The sequence below is a fragment of the Planococcus citri genome, chromosome 3, assembly GCF_950023065.1.
Source record: "Planococcus citri chromosome 3, ihPlaCitr1.1, whole genome shotgun sequence".
NCBI classification, from domain to species: Eukaryota; Metazoa; Arthropoda; class Insecta; order Hemiptera; family Pseudococcidae; genus Planococcus; species Planococcus citri.
Window position 1 is genome coordinate 8,231,416 of NC_088679.1, and position 23,500 is coordinate 8,254,915.

The 23,500-nt window shown below is 34.7% G+C and overlaps 2 protein-coding genes across 2 annotated transcripts in view; both read right to left on the reverse strand.

The window, feature by feature from the left end:
• LOC135840501 (homeobox protein aristaless-like) overlaps window positions 1–23,500 on the reverse strand; it is a 131,784-nt gene that overhangs the window by 11,558 nt on the left and 96,726 nt on the right. Inside the window, exons 2-3 of the mRNA XM_065357090.1 lie at window positions 4,225–4,444; window positions 217–262 (exon numbers count right to left, since the gene is read on the reverse strand). Of these exons, the coding sequence (XP_065213162.1) occupies window positions 217–262; window positions 4,225–4,444 (266 nt within the window). The remainder of the gene's footprint in view (window positions 1–216; window positions 263–4,224; window positions 4,445–23,500) is intronic.
• On the reverse strand, window positions 5,081–12,181 carry LOC135840046 (uncharacterized). The gene is made up of 3 exons (XM_065356364.1): window positions 11,757–12,181; window positions 9,984–11,147; window positions 5,081–5,392 (listed from the first exon to the last, which is right to left on the reverse strand). The coding sequence occupies exons 1-3, from the start codon at window positions 11,803–11,805 to the stop codon at window positions 5,331–5,333; spliced, it is 1,275 nt and encodes a 424-aa protein (XP_065212436.1). The 5' UTR covers window positions 11,806–12,181; the 3' UTR covers window positions 5,081–5,330.

Sequence of the window (23,500 nt, forward strand, 5' to 3'; positions counted from 1 at the left end):
TACGAGTTGATCTAACGTAACAGCGAGAGTATCGAGAAGAGGTGCGACGCCAGGGGTTAAGGATAGGGACGGGACGCGGACACACGATTAATGCGATTAACACAATATTATAACTATAACTCGGAAGGTAGGTCCAAGTATTATAGGTAATACCAGCGGTTCAACACAATAAACCGAATAAAGAGCATATAAACGAGTAAATAAATAACGACTTACTTGTATACGAGCTTCGGTAAGTCCTATTTTCAGTGCGAGCTCCTCCCTGCAATCAAAACACGGCTAATTAACGCCTATGAATTATCCGTTATTAACGAGAAGAGATTTTGAAGGTTAGAATGTCGGTCATACAACGATACCGATGAAAGATGCTGGTAGAGAAGAACACATGCAACAGGTGTACGTATACATATAGGTAAGAGAGAGGATTCACCAGAAGGAACACTATACTTGTGGCCAAGAAAGTGTCAAAATGAGCGTTTACATGGTTATGTCAGTTTTACTCAGTGTTTGTTTGTTGAAAAATATTAATATTGTGATGTGCAATGGGAACAGACAAGAAGAAGATGGGAAGGGAGGTAGCTATAGAAAAAAATGTTATGCTAGGATAAATTTTTCTATTTTATTATTTTTTTTTTTTTCATTCGTTTTGATAAGAATGTCTAGACAAAGACATAGGGGCCGTTGATTGTATTATCGCAGTGCATAATAATACATTTATATTAGGTATACTTTTTTTGAAAAATATTTTACAAAGTGAATTTCCTCACATTGAATTAGGTAAAATGAGGTGGGGGGATGGGATTTGAAAATTTTTTGTCAATGTTGTCAATTTTTTTGAACTTGTTACTTCAGAATCTTGGCTCAAAATTGATAATTATTTTTTATAGGGTTCATGATTGAATATTATTTTTTGAAGGTGGTGGAGGGGGGGGGGTCTCAGCTTTTTTTTCAAAAATTTGCTGAAATGTCAAAAAGTATATTTTCTTTCGTTTGTCGAAAATGGTCCTCAAACGCGTTAAACCATAAGGAAAAAAGCAATTTTCTGAACAAAAATTTGCACCTACAAAATAGGTACATACAGTTTTTCTTATACTTGGGTCAAAAATAGCCCTCAAAACGATTTGAAATATTATGCTAATAGAAATATGAATTCCAGAGTTTTTGCTTCCCTATCTTTTGAGATTTTGAAATATTTTTTATTTGTGAAAAAAATTGGACCCTTGAAAAAATAATATTATTGGGGCTTTAAATGTGATTGAAGTGGTGATTATTGAGTGAATTGACTTGAGATGTGATTTTACAAAATTGTAACTGGTAATTACATTTTTAAAATCAATCAACACCAATTTTGGACCATTCGAAAAAAATGTATGAAATAAGACCCTCAAGTTTCCGTATGGATTTCTGAAATTGTTTTCGAGAGCTGTCTCATAGATTCCCATAGGTCCATACTTTGATTTTAAAAAATATGCATTTCCTTATAGATTTTAATCGGTGACTAAATACTTAGTTGAGACATTTCCTGGCTAATTAAATTTCATGTGTGATTTTGTGAGAAAAAATGGAATCATATATCAGTCCAAAATTTGGAAAATGAATATTTTAGAAATTTTTTATTCAGGTAGGTACATATTTGATTTTGGATCTCGGATTAGGTAGATTATAGATAAACTATACCTATTTCAAGTGAATGGTGGTCTGAATTTTAATAAAGGACCTCGAATACCTGAAAATTTTGACCGAAATCAACAAAAAGGCGTGACTTAAAAAAATCCAATCGTCATTAAATGGGGAAAAAATTTCCAAAATGTGTCAGTTTATTTTAAATAGGCTGAAATTTTTTCGATATTTTGGAAATGGGAAAAAATATGGAGAATTAGTTAGAAAATTATCTTATTATCAAGAGAATCTTTTGACCCCCCCCCCCCCCTTCACTCACCTCTTCAAAGGAACCCCAGCTAGATCGAAAGAGAATGTTCTAAATCCTCCATTACTGAATTTCAAGTGCTAAATCCAATTTTTGGATTTTTTGTGATTTATTTTAAGTTTTTAAAATTTTTTTCAAGTGCAATTTTTAAAATTATTTACAAAACACAACATTTTGTCGAGCATAGTGAACCATAATGTGAATGAATACATCAACAAAATACTAGTTTTAGATCATTCTAGAGTTCCAGAATTTTTTTAATTTTCTCCAAACATTTCAAATCGTTTTGGGAGGGACAAAAATTGTCTTTCTCCCCTATAACTTTGGTCTATGCTTATTGGACACCCCCTTGACCGTTTCAAGTCGCTGCCACAAAATTCCAGGAGGGTGAATTTAGAAGTAAATTTTTGACCAATTTGCAAATTCCAGAAAAAGTGAAAAAGTTCACATTTTCAAAGGAGGCACCATAACGAGTTTTTTTTTGACAACATACGATCATCTGACTGCGAAACAATCTCGATTTGAACTTTTTAGAGCCTCCAGCGAGTTTCCAAATTTTTTAGAATTTTGAAAAACAGCTCTGGAAGGGCTGAAAAGAATTTTAGCACGTGTAACGTTGGTTGATTTTTTTTTTAAATTTGGCACAAAAAACTCATTTTGAAATTTTACTTGAAAGTTGTTCAAATTTTTGAATGTTCCTGTACCAAAATTTAATGAGGAATTCATCTATTTTTTCATGGAAGTCGTGGGCTTAAAAATAACAAAAAGGAAATCGAAAGTTGAAAAAAGAATATATTTTTGAATGTTGCAAACTCATTTTTATATTAGAAGAATGATTATTTTCTCAAAAGTGAATTTATTAAATCAGTCAGAAATTTATCGAACGTTTATTTAATTTTTTTTTTCAAAATGGATTTTCCCGTTTTAATTCAAATACAAATAGGTAATGTGAAATTATTATTTTTTTCATATTGTCATTCCTCAAAGTGGCTTTAATGAACCGCAACCAAAAAAACGAACTTCCAAGTCCTTCTTATTTGAAGGAATGAAAGGAGGGGGAGGGAGAGGTTGTAACACGAATGTGTTTTTGCTTGAAATTCTCTATTAAAAATCTCAAAATCTTTTTTAGTTTTATTTTCAAAAAAATAAAAAAAAGTTTGAAATTCTGGATTTGATATTTTTTTCATACCCAAATTTTGGGCAATAAAATTACTTAATCCACGTTGCTAGAAGATACCTACAAAGCTGCTAAAAATGAATTGGAATTGAAATATTTTTCGAACTTTTTTTTTCTCAATTTTGTTAAAATATTCTACAACTAGTGAAAATTTTCCTTACACGTTGTAAAAATTTAGTATTTCAAGCAAATTGAATTTCGACGACAAAAAATCCTATCTCATTTCCTCTCTTATACATTTACGTGTAAAAAAAAGTTATAATTTTCCGAGAAGAACATTATCTTCATTGGTTTTTTGCGTCGTCGTGCTTTAACGTTCAAAATTTGATGACACGTTTAGGTGTGTAAAAAGCAATAAAGCAATGAATTTTTTTTCGTACAATTCCATAACGACTTTTTTCCTCGAAACAGTAACCTTTTCGATATGTGATAAGCGTGTTTTCTCGGTACACCGATCGTTTCCTCCTTATTAACACGTTTATACCTAGGCGGGCAAGCGAAACAGCTTCGATAATAGATACTAGGTATACGAGGAGTGTAAACCATTTAGGCAGCCGCTGGTGTTTTCTTTTAATTTAAACGATCACCTGGACACGAAGTTGCAACAACAAAAGAGAGGAGCGGATATCTATAACACCCATACAATAAAGAGCCAGCAAAGTCAAAGTACTCGGGTACGAAAGAGGAAAAAAAAGAATTGAGAAAGAGAAAGAGAGAAAGAATGCGACTTGAAACCGGGCGCTGTGTATATGTCTAGTAAAACCTCTATTAATCAAATATCATTAACGTTGTCTTCTGTGTATCTGTATACACATAAGCGTTTTCTTCATTCTTTTGGAACTGTCAATAAGTATGCTTTTGGTTGACCTTTGAACCGATCCTTATGCGGTTTGTAAACAATATGCGACCGATTCGATACAATTCGAGGTCCGTAATAGAAAAAAGAAACGATTTTTTTCCAACTTGAAATAGGTAATCTTACTCCAGCGGCGATGCGCTGATGAGCACGTGGAGGACCCTCGCGCGTGTACGCCAGGCCAAAGGCGATGACAGTTTAACGAGTTAAGAAAAGGTGGAAATACTCGAGCAGTGTAGGTATATACACTCGTACGATACATACCTAGTAAAGACATCCGGATAATGGGTGCGGGAAAATGCTTTTTCTAATTCTTCTAATTGGAAACTAGTAAAGGTAGTTCGATATCTTCTTTGCTTTCGTTTTGGCGTACTGCTGTAATTGTCTAGGTCGCCGTCCGGCTCATCGCTGTCTTCTTTTCGACTAGCTGGTCTGCTGTTGGTTGGATCTGAACAGACGTCCACTGATTTATCGTCGTTCGTATCTGTAATATTAAATAATCGATTAGGTTTGAGATTAACCGGATATCGGCCCCCTTATCCATGATTTTTCCTCCAGTCTCAGAGCAAATGTGGTCGAATAGTTGTAACAAAATTTGGGAAATGAAAATCAGCGCAGTTAAAAGTGAGAGAAAAATGATCACAGATGTATTTTGATCCAATCGTGGATTGGTTGAGAATTTTTTACAATTTTAGAGCGTTTATTACTGTAGAATGATTTTTAGACTTTGTAAAAAATTTACAAAACTTGTACTCTCTAAATTTGAAACAGTCAATTTCACTGCTTAGCAGTCACGACATTTTGCCTTTTTAAAGCAGTAGTTTTTTTTACTGCAAAACAGTGAAAAATTACTGAATTGGTCAGTAAAAAATCATTTTGACTGACCAATTCAGTAATTTTTCACTGTTTTGCAGTAAAAAAAACTACTGCTTTAAAAAGGCAAAATGTCGTGACTGCTAAGCAGTGAAATTTGACTGCTTTAAATTTAGAGAGTAAACTTTTCTTTTTGTTACTTACTTAAACTCAGATCAAATTTCAAACCTCAATGCTACGAATTAATATTGCTATTGCTTCATTTTTCAATGAAATTGCGTTGTTACCTGTTGGAATAAATAATTAATTCGAACAACAATCCGCACTTTATTTAAACGACGCAATTAACAAAAGAAATAAATAAATATAATTAAACAAAATCAAAGGAAATAAATTAACTGCTCTGCAGTATTTGCATCGTCTCGGACGTCTTAAACAGGAGTAAGCCTAAAAGGCAATATGGCAGTTTATGAAAAACCAAAATCAGTGTTGCCACGGATCCAGATCTTAATTCTGCTCAACACTCCCTTCTCTGGATCTTCATAATTTAATCTAAATTATACAACATATTCGCGACTATCGCGAGAATCACCGCTATCGGAATTAGTAGCATCTGTATCTGGAAAAATAATTACAACGATTAACAAGTTATGCTAACTTGTAAGTAAGTGACCTAACATACAACAAGTTCTTGAAATGCACTTCTTTCAACAATTTTATTCATCAGAATCATCGAATTCCACTGACTTCAAACATACATCCCTACATCTTCCAAAATTAACCTGATCAAGAGGTTTAGTCAAGAAATCTGCTGCTTGTCTTTTCGTACTAATCCACTTCAATTTGATTTTTCTTTCAGCTGTAGCATACTTCACATAGTGATAACTCACATCGATATGACGCAACTTTCCTGCCTTTCTAGAATGAGCTAAAGTAATAACTGCCTTGTTATCTTCGTATATAACTGGAATCTCTTCCTTAAATGGTGTAATTCTTTCGTACAATTCTTTTAACGCTACAACTTCCTTACTACATTCTGCTAACGCAACATACTCAGCCTCAGCCGCTGACGTACTCAAACAATTCTGTTTCTTGCTCTTCCAAAATACTGTACTTCCCCAGAACTTGATAATATAACCGGTTGTAGATTTCCGATCATCTTTATCAGAAGCATAACTAGCATCCACATAACACTCGATTCTTCCTCCTTCAGGTTTGAATTCTAGACCAATTTCTATAGTTCCTTTCAAATAATTCAGCAAGTCTCTTGCTCCCTTCCAATCTTCATTCCTCGGATTATCTTGGTGTCTACTCAGATGATTCGTAGCGAGAGCAATATCTGGTCTCGTAGTCATTGCTAAATATAGCAAACTACCAACAATTTCACGAAACGAAAACTTCTTGTATCCAGCGATTTTCTTCTCAATTCCTCCCTTCTTCATCAAAGTCCTACTTGTGGATTCACAGGGAACAATAGGGATTGATGAAACCTTTTCTACACCAAAACTGAACTTCGTAACGATATTTGTGACTGATTCAGTCTGATGCAAGGTTACCGAGTTGTTCTTCTCTTCTCTAAATTGAATACCTAAAAACTTGTCTAACTCATTGATTTCTGTAATCTTCAAATTTTTCCTCAGAATTTTCTTAATTTGGGCAATCTTATTCTCATCAGTTCCGATTATAATAATATCATCTACATACAAGAGTAATATAACAAAACGTCCATTACGAATCCAATAATAAATGCAACTTTCTACAATATCTCTGACCATTTCACATAATTTCATAATTTCATCGAACTTTTCATTCCATTTCAGAGGACTAATCCTTAAACCATACAATGCTTTCAAAAGCTGAATCACTTTCGTCGCTTTCCACCGTAATTCTTCCTCAAATCCTACTGGAATCTCCATATAAATGGTTTCATCCAATTCACCGTTTAAAAATGCACGTTTCACGTCCATTTGATGTATTTTCAGATGATACTTTCTAGCTATGGCAATAATCAGTCTTACAACCACAATAGGAGCCACTGGAGCATAAAGCTGAAACTTTTCATACTTCTTTCTTTGCATACATCCAATAGCCACTAATCTTGCACGATAAGTTGGTTCATCTTTTCCTGGTTTTAACTTGAATACCCATTTACTACCTATGACGTTCATTCCTGGTTTTCTATCTACAAGTTTGATGGCATCACTTCCTTTAATAAAATCATACTCTTCTTTCATAGCCGCTCTCCACTTTCCAGCATCAGGACCAGACAGAGCTTCTTTCACATCTATTGTTGAGTGAAAATCAATAGTCATAGCTTCTCCATGCAACAATAAATTATCTGAACTTTCCTTGCTATCTGAAGTAGTTTTTAAAACATCAATATCTGTATCAAGATCAATAACCGTTTCTTCGATTTCAAACTCATCAAAATCATCTTCGTTTCCATCTGACTTTTCACTATCACTTTCCTCATTTTCAGACTTATCAGTACTACCTTTCAACCATCTTCCACCTGCTTCACTTTCTTTAATAACTTTCCAGCTATCTTCGGGTTTTGTCTTTCTAGCTACTTGATCTCCATACACTTTATCTTCAAAGCATTCAGCATGTTTCACAGGCTCTACTTTCAACGTTACTGGATCTAAGACACGATATCCGGTGTTTGTGTAACACAACATAAATCTAGCAACACCCTTCTCATCTAACTTCTTCTTCTTGGGATCTTTATTCACAGTATACACCCCGATTCGCGCAAATGGCAAAATATTTTGCCAATGCCACTAGGTGTACTAATGGCAAAAAAAAGGCAATATAATGGCAAAGCTCCAACCAATGAGAAGACAGCATTTTAACTTTGCCAATGTGGCAAAAGATTAAATTTTGCCAATAAGATTGCCACTGGTGGCAATCTCATTGGTAAATGTTTTGCCACCGTTTTGCCACTAGTGACAATTTAATTGGCAATTATTTTGCCTCTGTTTTACCACTGCTGGCAATCTCATTGGCAATTATTTTGCCAATGATTTTGCCACTCAGTGGCAATCCTATGGCAATTGATGTAGGTACCTGTAAAGAACACATTTGAAATTTGAAAATCGTTTATTTTAACGGTCAAAGTTGCAGGGAATGATGCAATTAATGTCTGAAGTCGAAAATCAATCTGTACCTAATTATATGTACCTGTATACATTCATTGTAGCATTAGTACCATATGCTTTGTTTTATCTTGTTGTAAGTAGGTACACGCATATTATGTAATTTGGTTTTCAAGTGATTCAGACGTTGTTACAGTATTGTTTTCATTAGACTATCATTATGGAAACTGCATAATCTAAAGACTTGGCTGGTACATGGTGAGCATAAATACACCCAAGTTATGATACCTACCAGATGATGTGATTTCCTCAACGATCACTGTAACATAACGTCTGAATCACTTGCAATCAATTCGCAAAATACATACGTGCATAGGTATAGGAAGTTACAAATACCCACACCAAGATAAAACAAAAGTCATGGTACCTATCCCATGATAGATGTATACAGATGTATGGTACTTACCGATTCATCTTCGACTTCCAGACGACATTTTCACGCATCAATTATAACCAAATTTCTGTACAACGTGTTCACTACTTCACCATCAACTGAAAACTGAACCAAAGTATGAAGTAACCAACGAGGCAGAGTAGAACATGCGCTCGACTCTGCCTAATCTCATCTTATCTTCCCCACTTCTGCGAATAGATTATTTTTTGAAATTTAACGGACAAAGTTTTGTCACTATTGGCAAAATATTGTAAACGTTGGCAAAATTTTGTCAAAACTAGCATAAGCAGAGTGTAATCTGTATTGTAGCAAGTTTTCAAAATTGCCATCACTGGCATTTTCGTCTGGTTTTCATTTCAATTTGAGCTTTACCACTCTTTTGCCAAGAATGGCAAAAAAAAGTGCCAATCAAATTGCCACTGCGCGAATCGGGACTAAACATCCGAATCTGACCAAATTTTCTAACGATACTTCTTTACTAAACATCTTCTCATACGGTAACTGAAATTTGATTGATCGGTGAGGTACTCTGTTATAAGTATACACAGCAACAGCTGCAGCATACTCCCAAAATGACGAAGGATACCCGGAGTCGAACAACAGTGCACGTATTTTGTCTTGCATCGTACGATTAAACCTTTCAGCAGTACCATTCAGTTGACTGGTATAGGGTGGACTTGGTTCAGGTGGGACCATACCTTCTGCTTTACATATGTCTTTCAAAGCTTTATTTATATACTCTGTACCATTGTCGCAGCGTAACTTACCGAATTTGTACTCATTACCAAAAATACACTTCATTTCAGCAATGTATGACTTAAACATTTCTGGTACGTCACTTTTATTATCTATTGTGAACACAGCGGCATACCTACTGTAATCATCAATAAATGATACAAACATACTTTGCCCATTTCCAAACGACGACGGAAATCCCATACAAACATCAGAATGAGTCAATTGCAATGGTCTTGTTGCACGTTCTCGAGTTTTATTGCACGGTTGAGCAGCAAACTTGGCACGAATACATACATCACATTCTTCAACTTCGGTAGAAAATAACACAGACTCCAATTCTTTCTTTGAATCCGAGAGTTTATTCAGATAACCAGAACTTGTGTGACCAAGTCGGCGATGCCATAACATACTTTCAACCGGCGACTTATTTACTTTAACTTTCTTTGGACAAGGAGTTGATTTATCGTGATCAGACTTACGTTTCCGTTTCGCTACAAATACTGTACTCTTTTCCATTTTGTTATTAATATTCAACGTTAACGTCCAATTATTATCCACAAATGGAATTTTCAAAACAGACTGTCTATCAATTGCTCGCAAGATGTTTGCCTCTTCATCATTGAAAATAACAATATACCCCTTCTCAACAAATTTTCTTACAGACAATAAATTCACCGAAAAACTTTCATGCGCGTACACTTCTGTTAGAACAATTTTCTTCCCTTCCTCAGTTGTCAAATACAAATCCCCACATTTTGTCACCAACACACTACTTCCATTCGCACACTCAATATCTTTCGGAACTCTCAACGTCCTCACATCGCGCAGCAGATCAGGACTACACAGAAAGTGCTCAGTCGCACCAGAATCGAGTAACATTTCAAGAGTTTTAAATGATTTAAAATTATAGTTACCAGACTCACCTCCTTTAGCCATATGAGCTCTTCCTCGCTTAAATTTGGAATTCTTCGGAGTGGACTTCCTTCCATGATCTTCTGAATTAGCAGTTCTCGGCGGTTTCTTCGGGTTATTATAAGGACAGCTACCGGCTTCGTGTCCAATTTCTCCACATACAAAACATTGGCGTAGCGTACATTCGAAAGCGCGGTGACCCGGCTTTTTACATCGATAGCATAGTTGATTGAACGGCTTCAACGGCTGGCGAACATTCTTATCATACTTGTCATACTTGTCATACTTTTCATTACGACTGTGACTGTAATCATTCTTTTCACTGCGACCGCGATCAGAGTTATCTTCGTCACGACGATTTCGACGATCGGTTTCGTTGTATGAATATGGTTTAAACTTTCTTTCGTTACGATTCTCTTTCTTCTTTACATCTTTACTCCTAGTCGAATCGGCGTTACCTTTTATCCTATTAAGAACATTCTCACGTTCTTTCTCGAACTCACGATACAACTTTTTCGCCTCTTTATAAGTAGCATTTTTCTTACGTCTGAAACTATCCCAGATCGACGATCGAGATTTGGGAGGTAACCCCATGACAAAGATATCGCGCGTCATTCTTTCAGAGATTTGCTCTCCCGAAGAATTGTAACGTTTTACAATTTTCTCAAACTTACTAATATTATCACTAACCGATTTCTCTTTATCTACCTGCCAGAAAGAAAGGTCAATCCACGCACTGATAGCCTCAGCATCCGTACTCGGTCTCCTGTATTCAGTCAACTCTTTCATTATCTCACGAGACGTAGTTAAGCCATCTACCAGCTTTAAATGATCTAAATCGAGACGAGCCGTGATGATAGACTTAGCCAGACTTGCTCTGGGTACTTTATCTTCCAACTTAACAAAAGGAATCGAAGACGCAACGACATCGTCAAAAATACAATCTAAAACATCAGCCGCCTCCGCTGCCGCTCGAATATGGGAGAGCCAGTCTTCGAAATCTACTTTGTTGGTTAAGCTGATGCTAGGAAAGTCAATTTTCCTCTGCTTCCAAACCCTTTGCTCCTCACCATCATTAACTACATTTCCATTCAAAGCTCTCAACTCGTTCTGAACTCTCTCCCTAGCGACTTCCAAGCAGTCTAACTGGAGCTGAAGCTGTTGAGCTCTGGAACCTGTATAAAACAAACACAAAAAAAATTCATTAAGCCCTAAGTCCTGACCTTTCATGCAAACGCGATTATCATCATGCATATTTGCTCATACAACCCAACAAAAGCATATTAAATCACAACAATTCATGCTTCACTGCAAATTAATTCAAATTATCATGCAAAACAAAACAATCATACAACATATTGCAAAAAATAAACAATCAAAATAAAAGCATGTGCAAATTCAATTTACACATTCACCATCCAGTATATTACTTCTGTGTAAATCACCCTACTCAATCAATATGACGTCATCTGCTTCACTAAAATTGAGTCAATTATCAGGCACTCAATTAGCCTTATTTATCCGATATTTTCAGCTCATCGGAATCACATTCACATTCTAATTACATAATAAACCGCCTTCATTTGCGGAAATATACATTCGTTTCAATTTCTTGCACTCGCAAGTGCTCAATTTACACAACATTACTACATCACTAGAGATGGCAATCATAGTATAAAGAACTACAATTAAACCACCAACTAGTGTATTATTGCATGCGACGTCGCCTACGCTAAATCTACTAAACATGCAATTAATAAATTTATTAATTACTAATCACTTACCATCTTCATCTTCGTTAAGGTTAGCATTTCGATTTACTTCTTCTGCCATCTTGATCTTTCCAAATCGTTGTAATTATTTTTCCAGTGTTGGAATAAATAATTAATTCGAACAACAATCCGAACTTTATTTAAACGACGCAATTAACAAAAGAAATAAATAAATATAATTAAACAAAATCAAAGGAAATAAATTAACTGCTCTGCAGTATTTGCATCGTCTCGGACGTCTTAAACAGGAGTAAGCCTAAAAGGCAATATGGCAGTTTATGAAAAACCAAAATCAGTGTTGCCACGGATCCAGATCTTAATTCTGCTCAACATTACCAATGAAATTTCGTCACTTTACTCAGTCTGTTTTAAGTTCCTGTAAGTGCATTTTTAAGATTTTATGGCATCTTCGTCGAAGTCTCCACACTCACAGGCGAGTTTTGCAGCTATCGAGTCCAGTTGTGTATGTTCTCATTTTATTGATTGATTTGATTCGTGGCAGAATAGTTATTTCAGACCACAACACAGAGAATGAATTCCTGTATATGAACTTTTTATACGTATAAAACACATACACCTCCGATTTGAAAAATCCAAGGGGGGGCAAAACTCCACCGAGGGGGTCCATATGAAAAATGATCGCAATTTTCGAGCTCGGCGCAAAATTTTATACCATTTTGATGGGTCATGTCTAGGTTTTCAAATCCATGTTCTAACATAGTCTTGTCAGGGGAGGGGAGGGGAGGGGGCGGGGGCGGAGATTGAATGAAAAATTTCGAAGCAAAAATATTCCCAAATATCGAATTATGAGAACCATTCTGATTGCATACACATAAATCCTCATCATCGACGCGAAATTTGCAAAATGTATTAAATATCATACTTGGATTCAGTTTGGGGGGGGGCAAACTCCACCACGCGGGGGTGAAAACGAAAAATGACAGCGATTTTAGAGTTCAGTGCGAAATTTCATACCATTTTGATATGTCGCATCGATACTATTGGATAGACAATGCAGTGTTGAATTCTGGTGGTGGGGGGTAGTTGACAAATCTTTTAGTGTTCATAAAATCGCGTTGTGCGAGTATTTTTTCGCCGTTTTTGCGTAGTTGTGCTTCAAATATCCCCGTTTAACAAGCGTCCAAGAATCTGTTGGTTCCAGGCCATACTCTGGTCATTAGAGCCGTTTTATCGTCAAAATTGCCCAAAAATGCATAAAAATCGCATTCAAAGTGCCATATTATGCAGTTGTGCAGGGTGTCACATAAAAATATCACATATTTGGCATCGGGAGAAGTCCCCAAACACAACCCCGTCGAGTTTTTGTGGTTCCGACTATGTCCCGAAAATCACCTTTTTGAGGGTCCGCCTCCCTGTGTGCGAGGGAAAAATTTTTAAATTGCGTTTTTCTGAATGGGGCAGATAGTACCTTCATTTTGGAAGCTCGTTTTTTTGGTTCCCGAAAAAAAAAAAATACAAAATCAACTTCTAGAGCAATTTTTCGTGTGTGTGTTTTTTTTTGGTCAGAAATTTTTGATCGCCCATTCCAATTGAAGACTTTTGCAATTTTTATGTTTTTAAATGTTATAAAATCTTAAATTTTATTTCAGTATAATTATGATTTCTGAAACTGCGGAAATATTTTGGAATGCAATGGTGCCAATTTTTTTGGCGATTATTACCAATTTTGTAACGTCGAAAAAATGTTAATGTTTTTATCCAATTTTCTCGAGTTTTTGAAATTGGCAATGATGACCTTGAAATGTTCACCATTGTATTCTAAAATATTCCCCTATAGTTTCAGAAATGATATCTCTCGATGTTGTAGTATAATTAATGTTGTTTTTTTTTTGGGGGGGGGGGCGTTTATAATTACAAGATTACAAGATTATTACACCCGTAAAGTGGGGGGGGGGGGGTAGACTTGGTTTGTGAGGTTGGTGTTTTTCACTAGGGAGATGAATTTTTATATTTCAGAGGGTTCGTCAGGGATAATAGGGTGGTTTTCTTTTACTTATCCGTAGTGAGAGTCTGTTTTGTTTCAGTTGAGGACAAATTAATGTGAAATAATCAAGAAGAAAATATTTTTAAACAACGAATTTACCCTAAAATGAGCCATTTGCGAACTTTCAACTGCTCAGTAGAACTCTAAAAGTGATTTCATTTTTAGCTTTTTGTTTTTGACGAATTTTTTTAGAATTTGGAAAAATAAAAAAAAAGTGTTGAGCGCGATTTTTGAACTTTTTCATGAAACGAAATTTTTTTGAGCGAAATGAAGCAATGTGAATAATTCCTTGAATTCAACTTCCGCACATCAACGGCTACTACATAGTTTTAGGCCGTTTTGGAACCCCCGGTGATTATTTCAGTTTTCTACAAAAATTTCAAGAAGCTCTGGAGAGGTCGAAAATGAACTCTTGCACTACTGTGGTCGATGCTTTCTGGGAACCCTTTTGATCGTTTTAGATTGTTACTGTGAAATTCTAAGACTGCTAGTTCAAGAATTTTTGATGAATTTGTAATAAGGTATACTCGTATAAGTACGTAGATATGTAAATAATTTATTCTAGAAATGCTGCAAAAATTAAGTTTTCTAAGAAGCTACAAATATATATGTTATGTCCCGAGTCCGAAATTGTACAATTCGCGAAGATGTTTGGCCTAAATTTTAATTTCGGATCAGGAACAACAGAAACAATCAAGTTTTTGGAAAATTGAAAAATTGTAGGTAACATACTTGATTAAAATTTGGAAATCTCAAACCTGAACTTTCAAGATGAAATTGTCATTCAAAAGCTAAAAAAAAAAAAAAAACAATGAAAACACGACGTCATTGAGTATCATCTTTCTAGCGAAGTAATTTTCAAAATGGAATATCAAGACCCTTTAGGAGCATGCAGATTCTCAATTTTGATTAAACTTGAAAAAATTTCAAAAATGACCCCTCCTGATTTTTTGGATACAACTCCTCACTGTTTCTCCAGCCCTTGAATTTTGAAAAGAATCAAAAATTCTACTTTGAGTTGATCGAGTTTGAATCTCTATTCGTTTTTTTGATATCACCTCGAAGAAAGAAGGGCTTACAAGTCAAGTTTCTGTAAGACTATATTGAGTAAAACTTGCTTAGTCTGTCAATTCGAGTGAATTTTCTTCAAAAACACGATAGAAGCGTGGATGAATATTGTGTACCCATTAAGTCGTACGTACCTAGACCTACACCTTCCGCGAAAAAAATACGCGTATAAGGACGTTAGGGCATCTATATCGAAGACGTAATCTTAATTGTATTTAAATCACAACTTCCTGGTCAAATTAAAACTTTTCGAATAAATTTCAGATTACACGACTAACTCAAGGATAGCTCGTCACTATGAATTGAGCGCGCGTGTATATGGCGAAGACGCGATAGGTTGTTGAACATTACATGTACGCTCGCACTTATACAGTGCATAAAATAAAACACTGCAGAAAAAACCTACTACAGCTAAATTGTCGGCGATGTACAGACATAATTCGAAATACCTGTAGCGATAAGCGAAACATTTATTTAGCCAGCGTATACCTACGAGAGATTTGAAAAATTATACCTACCAACCGCTGTTCATCGAACGATAATTACATTAAATTAAGAAGCAGACTAATACGACTATATGCTCACGGCACATGGAGGTGATTTTGGTGCGAATTAATTTTATTAACAGATTCGCGCGCGCGCGTACGAGTGTACCCAGTTCCTTAGCTGTATATACCTACGTACCAATTAGTACGTATGACAAGAGCACGTCAGTACATATAGAAGATGAAATATTTACCGAGCGAGCAACCTGCATGCATTAAATTAACTATTAATAACACAGCTCGACGAACAATTCATAGCACATATAACATGTGGGTTCAATTATTGTGTCCGTGTGTAGGTATATGCTAATAAAGGTAATTATACTTGGTTTATTTAAAACATCCCACATGTTCTAAGCTGACGAAAGGCAAGGCGAGAAAGAGAGGGTGAGAGCTTCGTAAACGAATCTATTAACGTTTAATACGTATAAACGCTTTTAAATCGCGTAAATCATATTCGGCAGAAACTAGTTTGTGCCCCCTTTTTTTAATTTTCATCGTCGATTTAATTCATTAGGTATAGGATGAAAAAAAATGTAATCTTACGAGGGAAGCTTTTGAACTCGCATTCTATAATTTGTACAAAACCTAGCAAGACAGAGAGAGCCTGTCTTGAAACCCTCACAACCAAATTTTCAAATGCAAAAATTGGCCATTTTTTGAAAATTTTAACAATTTAAAAAAGTTTTTTTTAGGGTGTTTATAATTTCAAGATTAATAGTTCTTTCAATTCAACTCCGATACATCAACAACTACCAGTTTTGGACCATTCTGGAGCCTCCAGTGATTATTTAATTTTCTGCAAACAATTTTATATGGCTCCAAAGGGCCAAAAATGAACTGATGCGTCTTTAACTTTGGTTGGTTCTTATTAGGCACCCTCTTGACAGTTTTAGATAGTTGCTGTGAAATTCTAAGAGTGTAAGTTCAATAGTAGATTTCTCACCAAGACTCTTCAACATAATACAATGCGGAGGAGATCATAAAAATATAAAATGAAAATGAATGCTTCAACAAAATAAAAGTTAGATATGATGTTCAGTTCATAAAGAATGATGACAAAACAGTGGCAAACAAGATTGGGCCACAAGAAAATAATAAAAAATGTGAACAAATTCTGGTATTTAGGAGCTCGAATAAACAAAATGATGGCAGAGATCCGAAAGAGATCACAACAATAAAGAGTACAGCTAGAGCCAGGCTTGTCAGACTGAACCAATGACCTCGACTGGACCCAAAAATGCCCACAAGACCGAGTGGACCACACCAGACCCCTCTGAAACAAATTTACATCAATATTAACTGAATGGATGACCCTCTTCAGAAAAAATACCAGGAACAGATCTAGACCAAAGACCTTTCTAAAAAAATCGGACCAATGACCGTGGTTTGGACCTCATTTACATCCAATTTTTCAAATTTTTAATGCTAGTTTAGATGCCTATTTTGATGAAATTTCCATTGTGGTTCAATTTCTTTCGAAGTTTTAATATTCTGAAATCCAAAATCCCATTTTTCAACTCATCTAACGTGTTAGAAGCTTTTTTCTTTCTGAAAAATGAAGACAGTTTTTTGGCCCTGGGCTGACCCATGATCAGGAAAAAAATTTCTGGTCAGGACCGGACCAACCTACAAAGACAAAAAAATCAAACAGAATGACCAAACTGGACCGTTTGAAAGCTGCAAACAAAGACCTTGATTTTGGAACGACTGCAAAAACTGATTGGTCCTACAAGCCTGGCTAGAACTGCTCTAGCAACTTACTCAAAATGCTGGGAAAGGAAATAATCCCAGTTGGGTGAAAATCTGCCCTCCTGCCAATAAATACGCGGTAAAGAGCAGTTTAATTGGCGTTTTATACTTCAACGCGACTTTAAACTGCTGCCATTTTTTTTTTTTGTGTGTTTTACTATCATACTGCACTTCAAAACTGCTCGTTTCTCCTAAACACCAACCTCACCAGCCGCTCAGACCACCTCATGCTCACTTCACCCAACATGGCCAAAAGTCCCAAGCCCAAAAACCTGAAAACCACAACTCATGTGGGACAACTCGCACAAGGGATCCTCGGCCCCGGGAGAAGGTGCCAAGAATTTCAATTTATTTATTTATTTATTTTATTTTCTGCCCTTGGTAGAGGCACCCAGCAGCGGGCCAAACTCGGTGGCTACTGACGAACGGTGTCTTGCCTCCAGACAGCAAGGTTTACAGCGGAGTGTGATTTTCAAAATCGCGCTTCAATTCACGGGGTGTAATTTGAAGCGACTTTTTAGGTTGTCACATTTTCTGCACAGCAGAAAAAAATGTCTGCTGATAAACACGCCACAAGAATATTTTGTAGCGTATTTTTATCGTGTAAAGCCGCTACACTTCTAATTATGTGGCGTATTTTTGCACGTTGAAAAAACCAGCCACAAAAATACACCACGCAAATATTTCTAGCGTACATATTTATTCGCATATTTGCTGAAAAACGTGCGTAAATGTGGTATTTGGGCGTGTGTTTCAGCTTAGTATATAAATCTTTAGTCTCTTCTACCAAGTGCTCTGGTGGCGTAGGTAGCAAGGATTCCACTCATAGATCCGGGGACTCAAGTTCGATTCCTGCTGGTGCCAAAAAATTTTTCTAGAATATTGATCAATGGCAGATTTTTACGCATAAATAAAATACGCACCGATTAATGGGCAGAAAAAGCATTGGCGTAAAGTGTTAAATCTCCTGCCCATGTTTTTATGTCGTGTAAGAGCAGATTTTCACCCAACTGGGATGGGCCTGACACCAGCCTCCAAAAGAGGATTATGCACTGTTATGTTGTTATAGGCACTAGGCAGTTCTATCACATTATTGTGAAACATGGACCATGAGTGCAGAATGTGAGAAGAAAATCACAGCTTTCAAAAGACGGTGTTACCAATGGCTACCAAAGATGGAATCAACTATTCGGGCCGGGCAGCGCTAGTGTCGCTGTTTGGACTTGGAATCTGATGAGGACGAAAACGTGATATTTGATATTTGATGTAAATAAAGTTCGAAGTTTTTCAAAATGATTTGTATTGAAGAAACTTTCGTGACTTTTCCATAATCTTACTAAGGATTTCATGGAAAGACTTTGTGACCTACAAAACAGTCCTAGCAAGAATAGGAGGATAACAAGAAATCATAATCAAAGATAGATATGTGAACCGCCAATGTCATGCTAGCACCAGGGTTGTGGGACGATACCAATACTGAAAAACCAATACCGGCAAAACCACCCAATTTTTGAAAAAAATTTAGAAAACTGAAAACCAATACCAAGGAATAAGTTGACAAATGAAAAACTGATTTACAAAATACCGATTAGATTTTCAAAATTGGTACAAATACCAAAAACCAATACTGAAACTATTTCAAAATGTTTTCAGATTTTTGCCAATGAAACAATTCCAACCATGAACAAAATGAGTTCATATCACATTACTTTGTTGTTTCTTGTTTCTCTCTCATTTTATACTCATTTTACAATTAGCTTTTACACTTCTCACTCTTTCAATTTTTGAATTTTTAGGCAAAGTGTCCTGTAATTGGCATGTATTTTGAAAATTTCAATTTTGTATCATGTTGGTAAAATACCAATACCAAAATCAAAAACCGAAATAAAATCCACGTACATTTGGAAAAACCAATACCGAAAACCAAAATTTTGAGGTAGAAATTGAAAAATAACCAAAACCAATACCGTTTTAGCCACTGCATTTGAAATACCAATACCCTGTACCCATACTGTTTTGTTTTATCGCTCCGCAAGCCATGGCTAGCACGCTGCAGCCAGAGCGTCAGCTGACTTCATAAAGTTCAGGGGTGTTACCTTGACTGGAAAAACTGAAAACCGTAATTGAAACCAGAACAAAAGCTGTAATATTGAACCAATATCAAACCGTACCTAAGTCCGTAACTGAAACCAAATACCTACTGAAATTCATAGGTTTTGTAAAAACCGTAATAGAACATGATAAAAGCAGTGAGAGTGAAACCAAAACCAAAGACCGATATAATTTATTTTGGTTACTGTTTTTTCAATTTTCTAATTACATTGTTTTACCATTCATTTTTTTGAGATTTTTTAAACTTTTGAGACTCCAAATCGAGGAGAACCAACAGTTAAAACAATTTCTGATATTTTATTACCAAGATTTAACTATAAGATCAATCACTCGTTAGTTATTTTATGAAAAGGAGAAATTTTGAAGAAATTTGAAGAAAAAAATTAAAAATATGTGAAACTGAAAAAAACTGAAACCGAAATTTTTGTAAATAAAATCAAAGCCGAAACCGAAACAAAACTCGAAAAATTTCAACAAAAAAATCGGAGTAAACTGTATTACCCTAATTAAAATAATAAAGGTTAACACCCCTGATGAAGTTCCCTTGTTTGTTATTTCTTTAAAATTTCTCCTTCGAATTCGGTGTAGATCTACATTTTTTTCAGATATTATTCCAGTAAACTTCTCATCAAAAATTTGTTCCAGTTGGTTTCCTTAAAACGTTACCAGGGAATTACGAGTAATTTCATGTCGGTGGAAAATTTCTGCAAATGTATTAGGTACTGAGCTCCATAGTGTATCCCCTTTACTCTCTCACGCACCTGAATACTGTCACACCTTTATCGATACGTGCAGTTGGAAGCAATAAGAGAATGTATGTATACGTGGTGTAATCTATAACAAAGAGCTTAATGTAATTTACTAATTATATACGGGTACTATCTGTTTGTCATAGCAATAGTTTTCTTTTAGAAGTTTTTGTTTTATTGGTTCGCTGTTGTGCGAGTGTACGTAATTATTTTAAAACAGGAAATTAACGTTGCTATTGTCTCACTCAATTAAACACGTAAAAGGAATATACGACTAGACGATGGCAGGGTAATCCTTAATAGCTTTAACAGGGTGTATATATAGAATACGATATAGGTATTTACATATATTGCATATTACCTACCTATAGTGTAATGTAGCATATAGAAACGGAAAAAGCGTGATGTATATTCTTATATAGTAGGTAGCACCCACAGATATATCAAGCAAAATGTTTATGGCTGTATTGATCTGTAAAGGGGCAAACGAACTTCTTCAATAACGTTCCACCTGATCCTCAAGTTGTCTCATCGATGGCGGTTTCGCATCACCCTAATGAAATAATTTAATTAGACGAATCGAAATTATGTATCTCAACTCGAAGTAGAATATGTTGTTAACCTCGTGTATCATACGCAATAAATACTTGGGTACAATTTGCATCCCGCATCGACGACTTTATAACCATATCTTTCACATTGGACGCGCCTAAGTCAGGTGATATTACAACGTTGTAAAGGTGTTGGTACGATTTTAATTGACAACCGCGTTTATGTGTTTGTTATACTCGAGGCGTTCTACGTGGTGAATCTTTAAGTATATGGTTTTCGGATAAGGCAGTTGAACTTTTGGTCAGGTATGTAATTTAGATTTCAGAGGAATTCGATTCATCTCTATATGCGACGGTGACGTCAAAAATGCGGAGGCTGATGAAAAAATTGGATTAATTGTTATGGCATGTACGAGTTAATCGACAGGTGTAGGATGGTAATTCGTATATGGAAGTAGAAGTGGCTGATTCTTTGATTGAAGTGCTGTGTGGAGTGATGTAGAATGGATTGGAGTTGGCAGTTGAAATTGTAGATGTGGATGGAATAGAAGATGGTACCATACTTCAAAATTTGATATAGGGATGGTGGTCCTGACTCAATCCTGAGTTCCTGACACCAAACTCTGAAAAATCCTGATTATTTTTACTGAGCCCAAATTGAAACAAAATCTGATTCTTAAAGCTTGAACCCTGAAACTTTAACCAGAACCTTGAGCCCTTGTGGACTCAATGATGTCCGACAGAGATAGCTCAGAAAATAAATGCCTAGAAGAGCAGTAATTGCGGATGCTGAAAATCCAGTGGACTAGGAAGATGACTAATTTACTACCTAGGTACTCTTGTGATACTTGAAGAATTTGGAATAAGACAAAACTGACCCCAGTCATCAAGAGACACATTCTTAGGATTTTATAAGGAATATCATTGGCAATGGCAATGAAAAGAGAAGGATCAATTCATTATTCGAACCAATTTTCTTGTTTAGCTGATTCGTGATTTATACCTTACAATATTACTTATTAGTTATGAATCACGTTCACAATTTGCTCCGGGTTCTCTTCATTACATAGATGGCATTACTTATAAAGTTACGATTTTTGCACCATTTTCTGAAATTTCGAGAGTATTTCTCACTTTGTACGAACAGATAATCGAGTCAAAAAATGAAAAAAAAAAATACCCAGATTCTTAGATTTGATATTTGATTAATTTTATTGGTACTTACTTTAAGTTCACTTTACAAAATTTTGTTCAAATTCTGTGATGTTTTATCAATTTTTAGTAATTTTCAATGGTTTTTCGTGTCATTTTGAACAGTTCTAACATTGCTTTATTTATGCAATTTTTTTCTAAAACTGCAATTTCTGCTCTTTTTTTTTGGAAAAATTGGACAAGTTTCACTGCTTTTTGAAGTTTTTGATAATTTTTATCAATTTCAATTTCGATTTTATTTTTTTAGTTTTTTACGTCATTTTTAAGGCTTTTTCACGATGTTTTGTCGAGTTTTTACTAAAGTTATTCAAATGTGCTGAACATGTCATTATTTTCTGGTAATTTTTAATGATTTTGGTGCTCTTTGAAACGTTCTTTAATCCCAATTCATCGTATTTCAACACTAAACTATGAAATTTTGTTCAAACTTTTTCCAAAGTTGCATTAATTTTTCGTCATTTATAATGATTTTAATAATTTCCTTATAGTATTTTTTCATAATTTTTGACCTGTTTTTTTTTTTTTTTTACAATGTTTGTCAAATTTTATTCCATTTTTCGAAAATTTCATCAATTTTTGATCGTTTGTAATAATTTTGAAGCCTTTTGAAATGTTTCTCTTTTGCATTTTTTTGGGTTGCTGTTTTAAGGAATTTAATGACGTTTTGTGTAATTTTATGTAAATTTTCTCAAAATTGAGTCAGTATTTCATGCTTTTTAATAATTTTAATGCTGCTCGAGTGTTTTCATGCCATTTTTTGCAAGTTTTAAAGTCGTCTTATGCAAGTTTTGGGAAATTTTCCCAAATTTTTCAAAAAATTATCATCACTTTTTGAAATTTTTATATTTTTGAAGCGTTGGAATAGAAAATGTTTTTAGCATTTTTAACGTGCTTTAACTATGTTCTGTGTAATTCATGTAAATTTTGATGATAATTCTCTTTTTTTTGGTTGCCAATTTTCAATGATTTTGAAGGTACATTTATTTTCATGTTTTTGTATCAATTCAAATAATTTTAACGATATTTCTAGCAATTTTTTCCAAGTTTTGTAAATTTACCAAAATTAATTAATTTTTGTTTGTAATTTTGAATAATTTTTTGTTTTTTTTTTCAGTGTTTTCATGTTTTTTTTTTCGATATATATATATTCAAGATGTTTTATGTCACTTTAACATGTTTTAACAACGTTCTATACGTAACTTTATTTAAACATTGGTGAAACTTCATAAGTTTTTGGTAATTTTCAACGATTTTAAAGAGGTTTTCTTTCTTTTTTTTACTTTGCATAACATTTTAATATCTAATTTCTTAACGATGTTTCGAAGTTTTTCCAAATTTAACTGAAATTGAATCAGTTTTTTGTAAAATTTTGCCTAGATTTTTGAAAATGTCACTGTTCAGCATGAAAATTTGGATAATAAGAACGACAATTTGATTTCGTATAGCGACGAAATAAATTTAATCCACGTCCAAATAAAATTTTGACTGTCAAAAAAAATTATTTCCCGGAAAAATAAATGATTCCCCACCAAAAAAATTATTCCAGAAAAATGACTCATTTTGGAATAAAATTTTTTGTTGTAAAAATAAACAAATGAATTTTACGAGTGGGAAGTCCTTCATTTTTTGAAAAAACTCTATTTTTCAAGTCGAATTCGAAAAAGTTTTACTTTCCAAAAAAATTTAATTTTATGCAAATTGCTAAAAATTATGAAAAAGTTGTGTTTTGTTTTAGTTGCTAAAAAGTTGTGAAAAAGTTTTG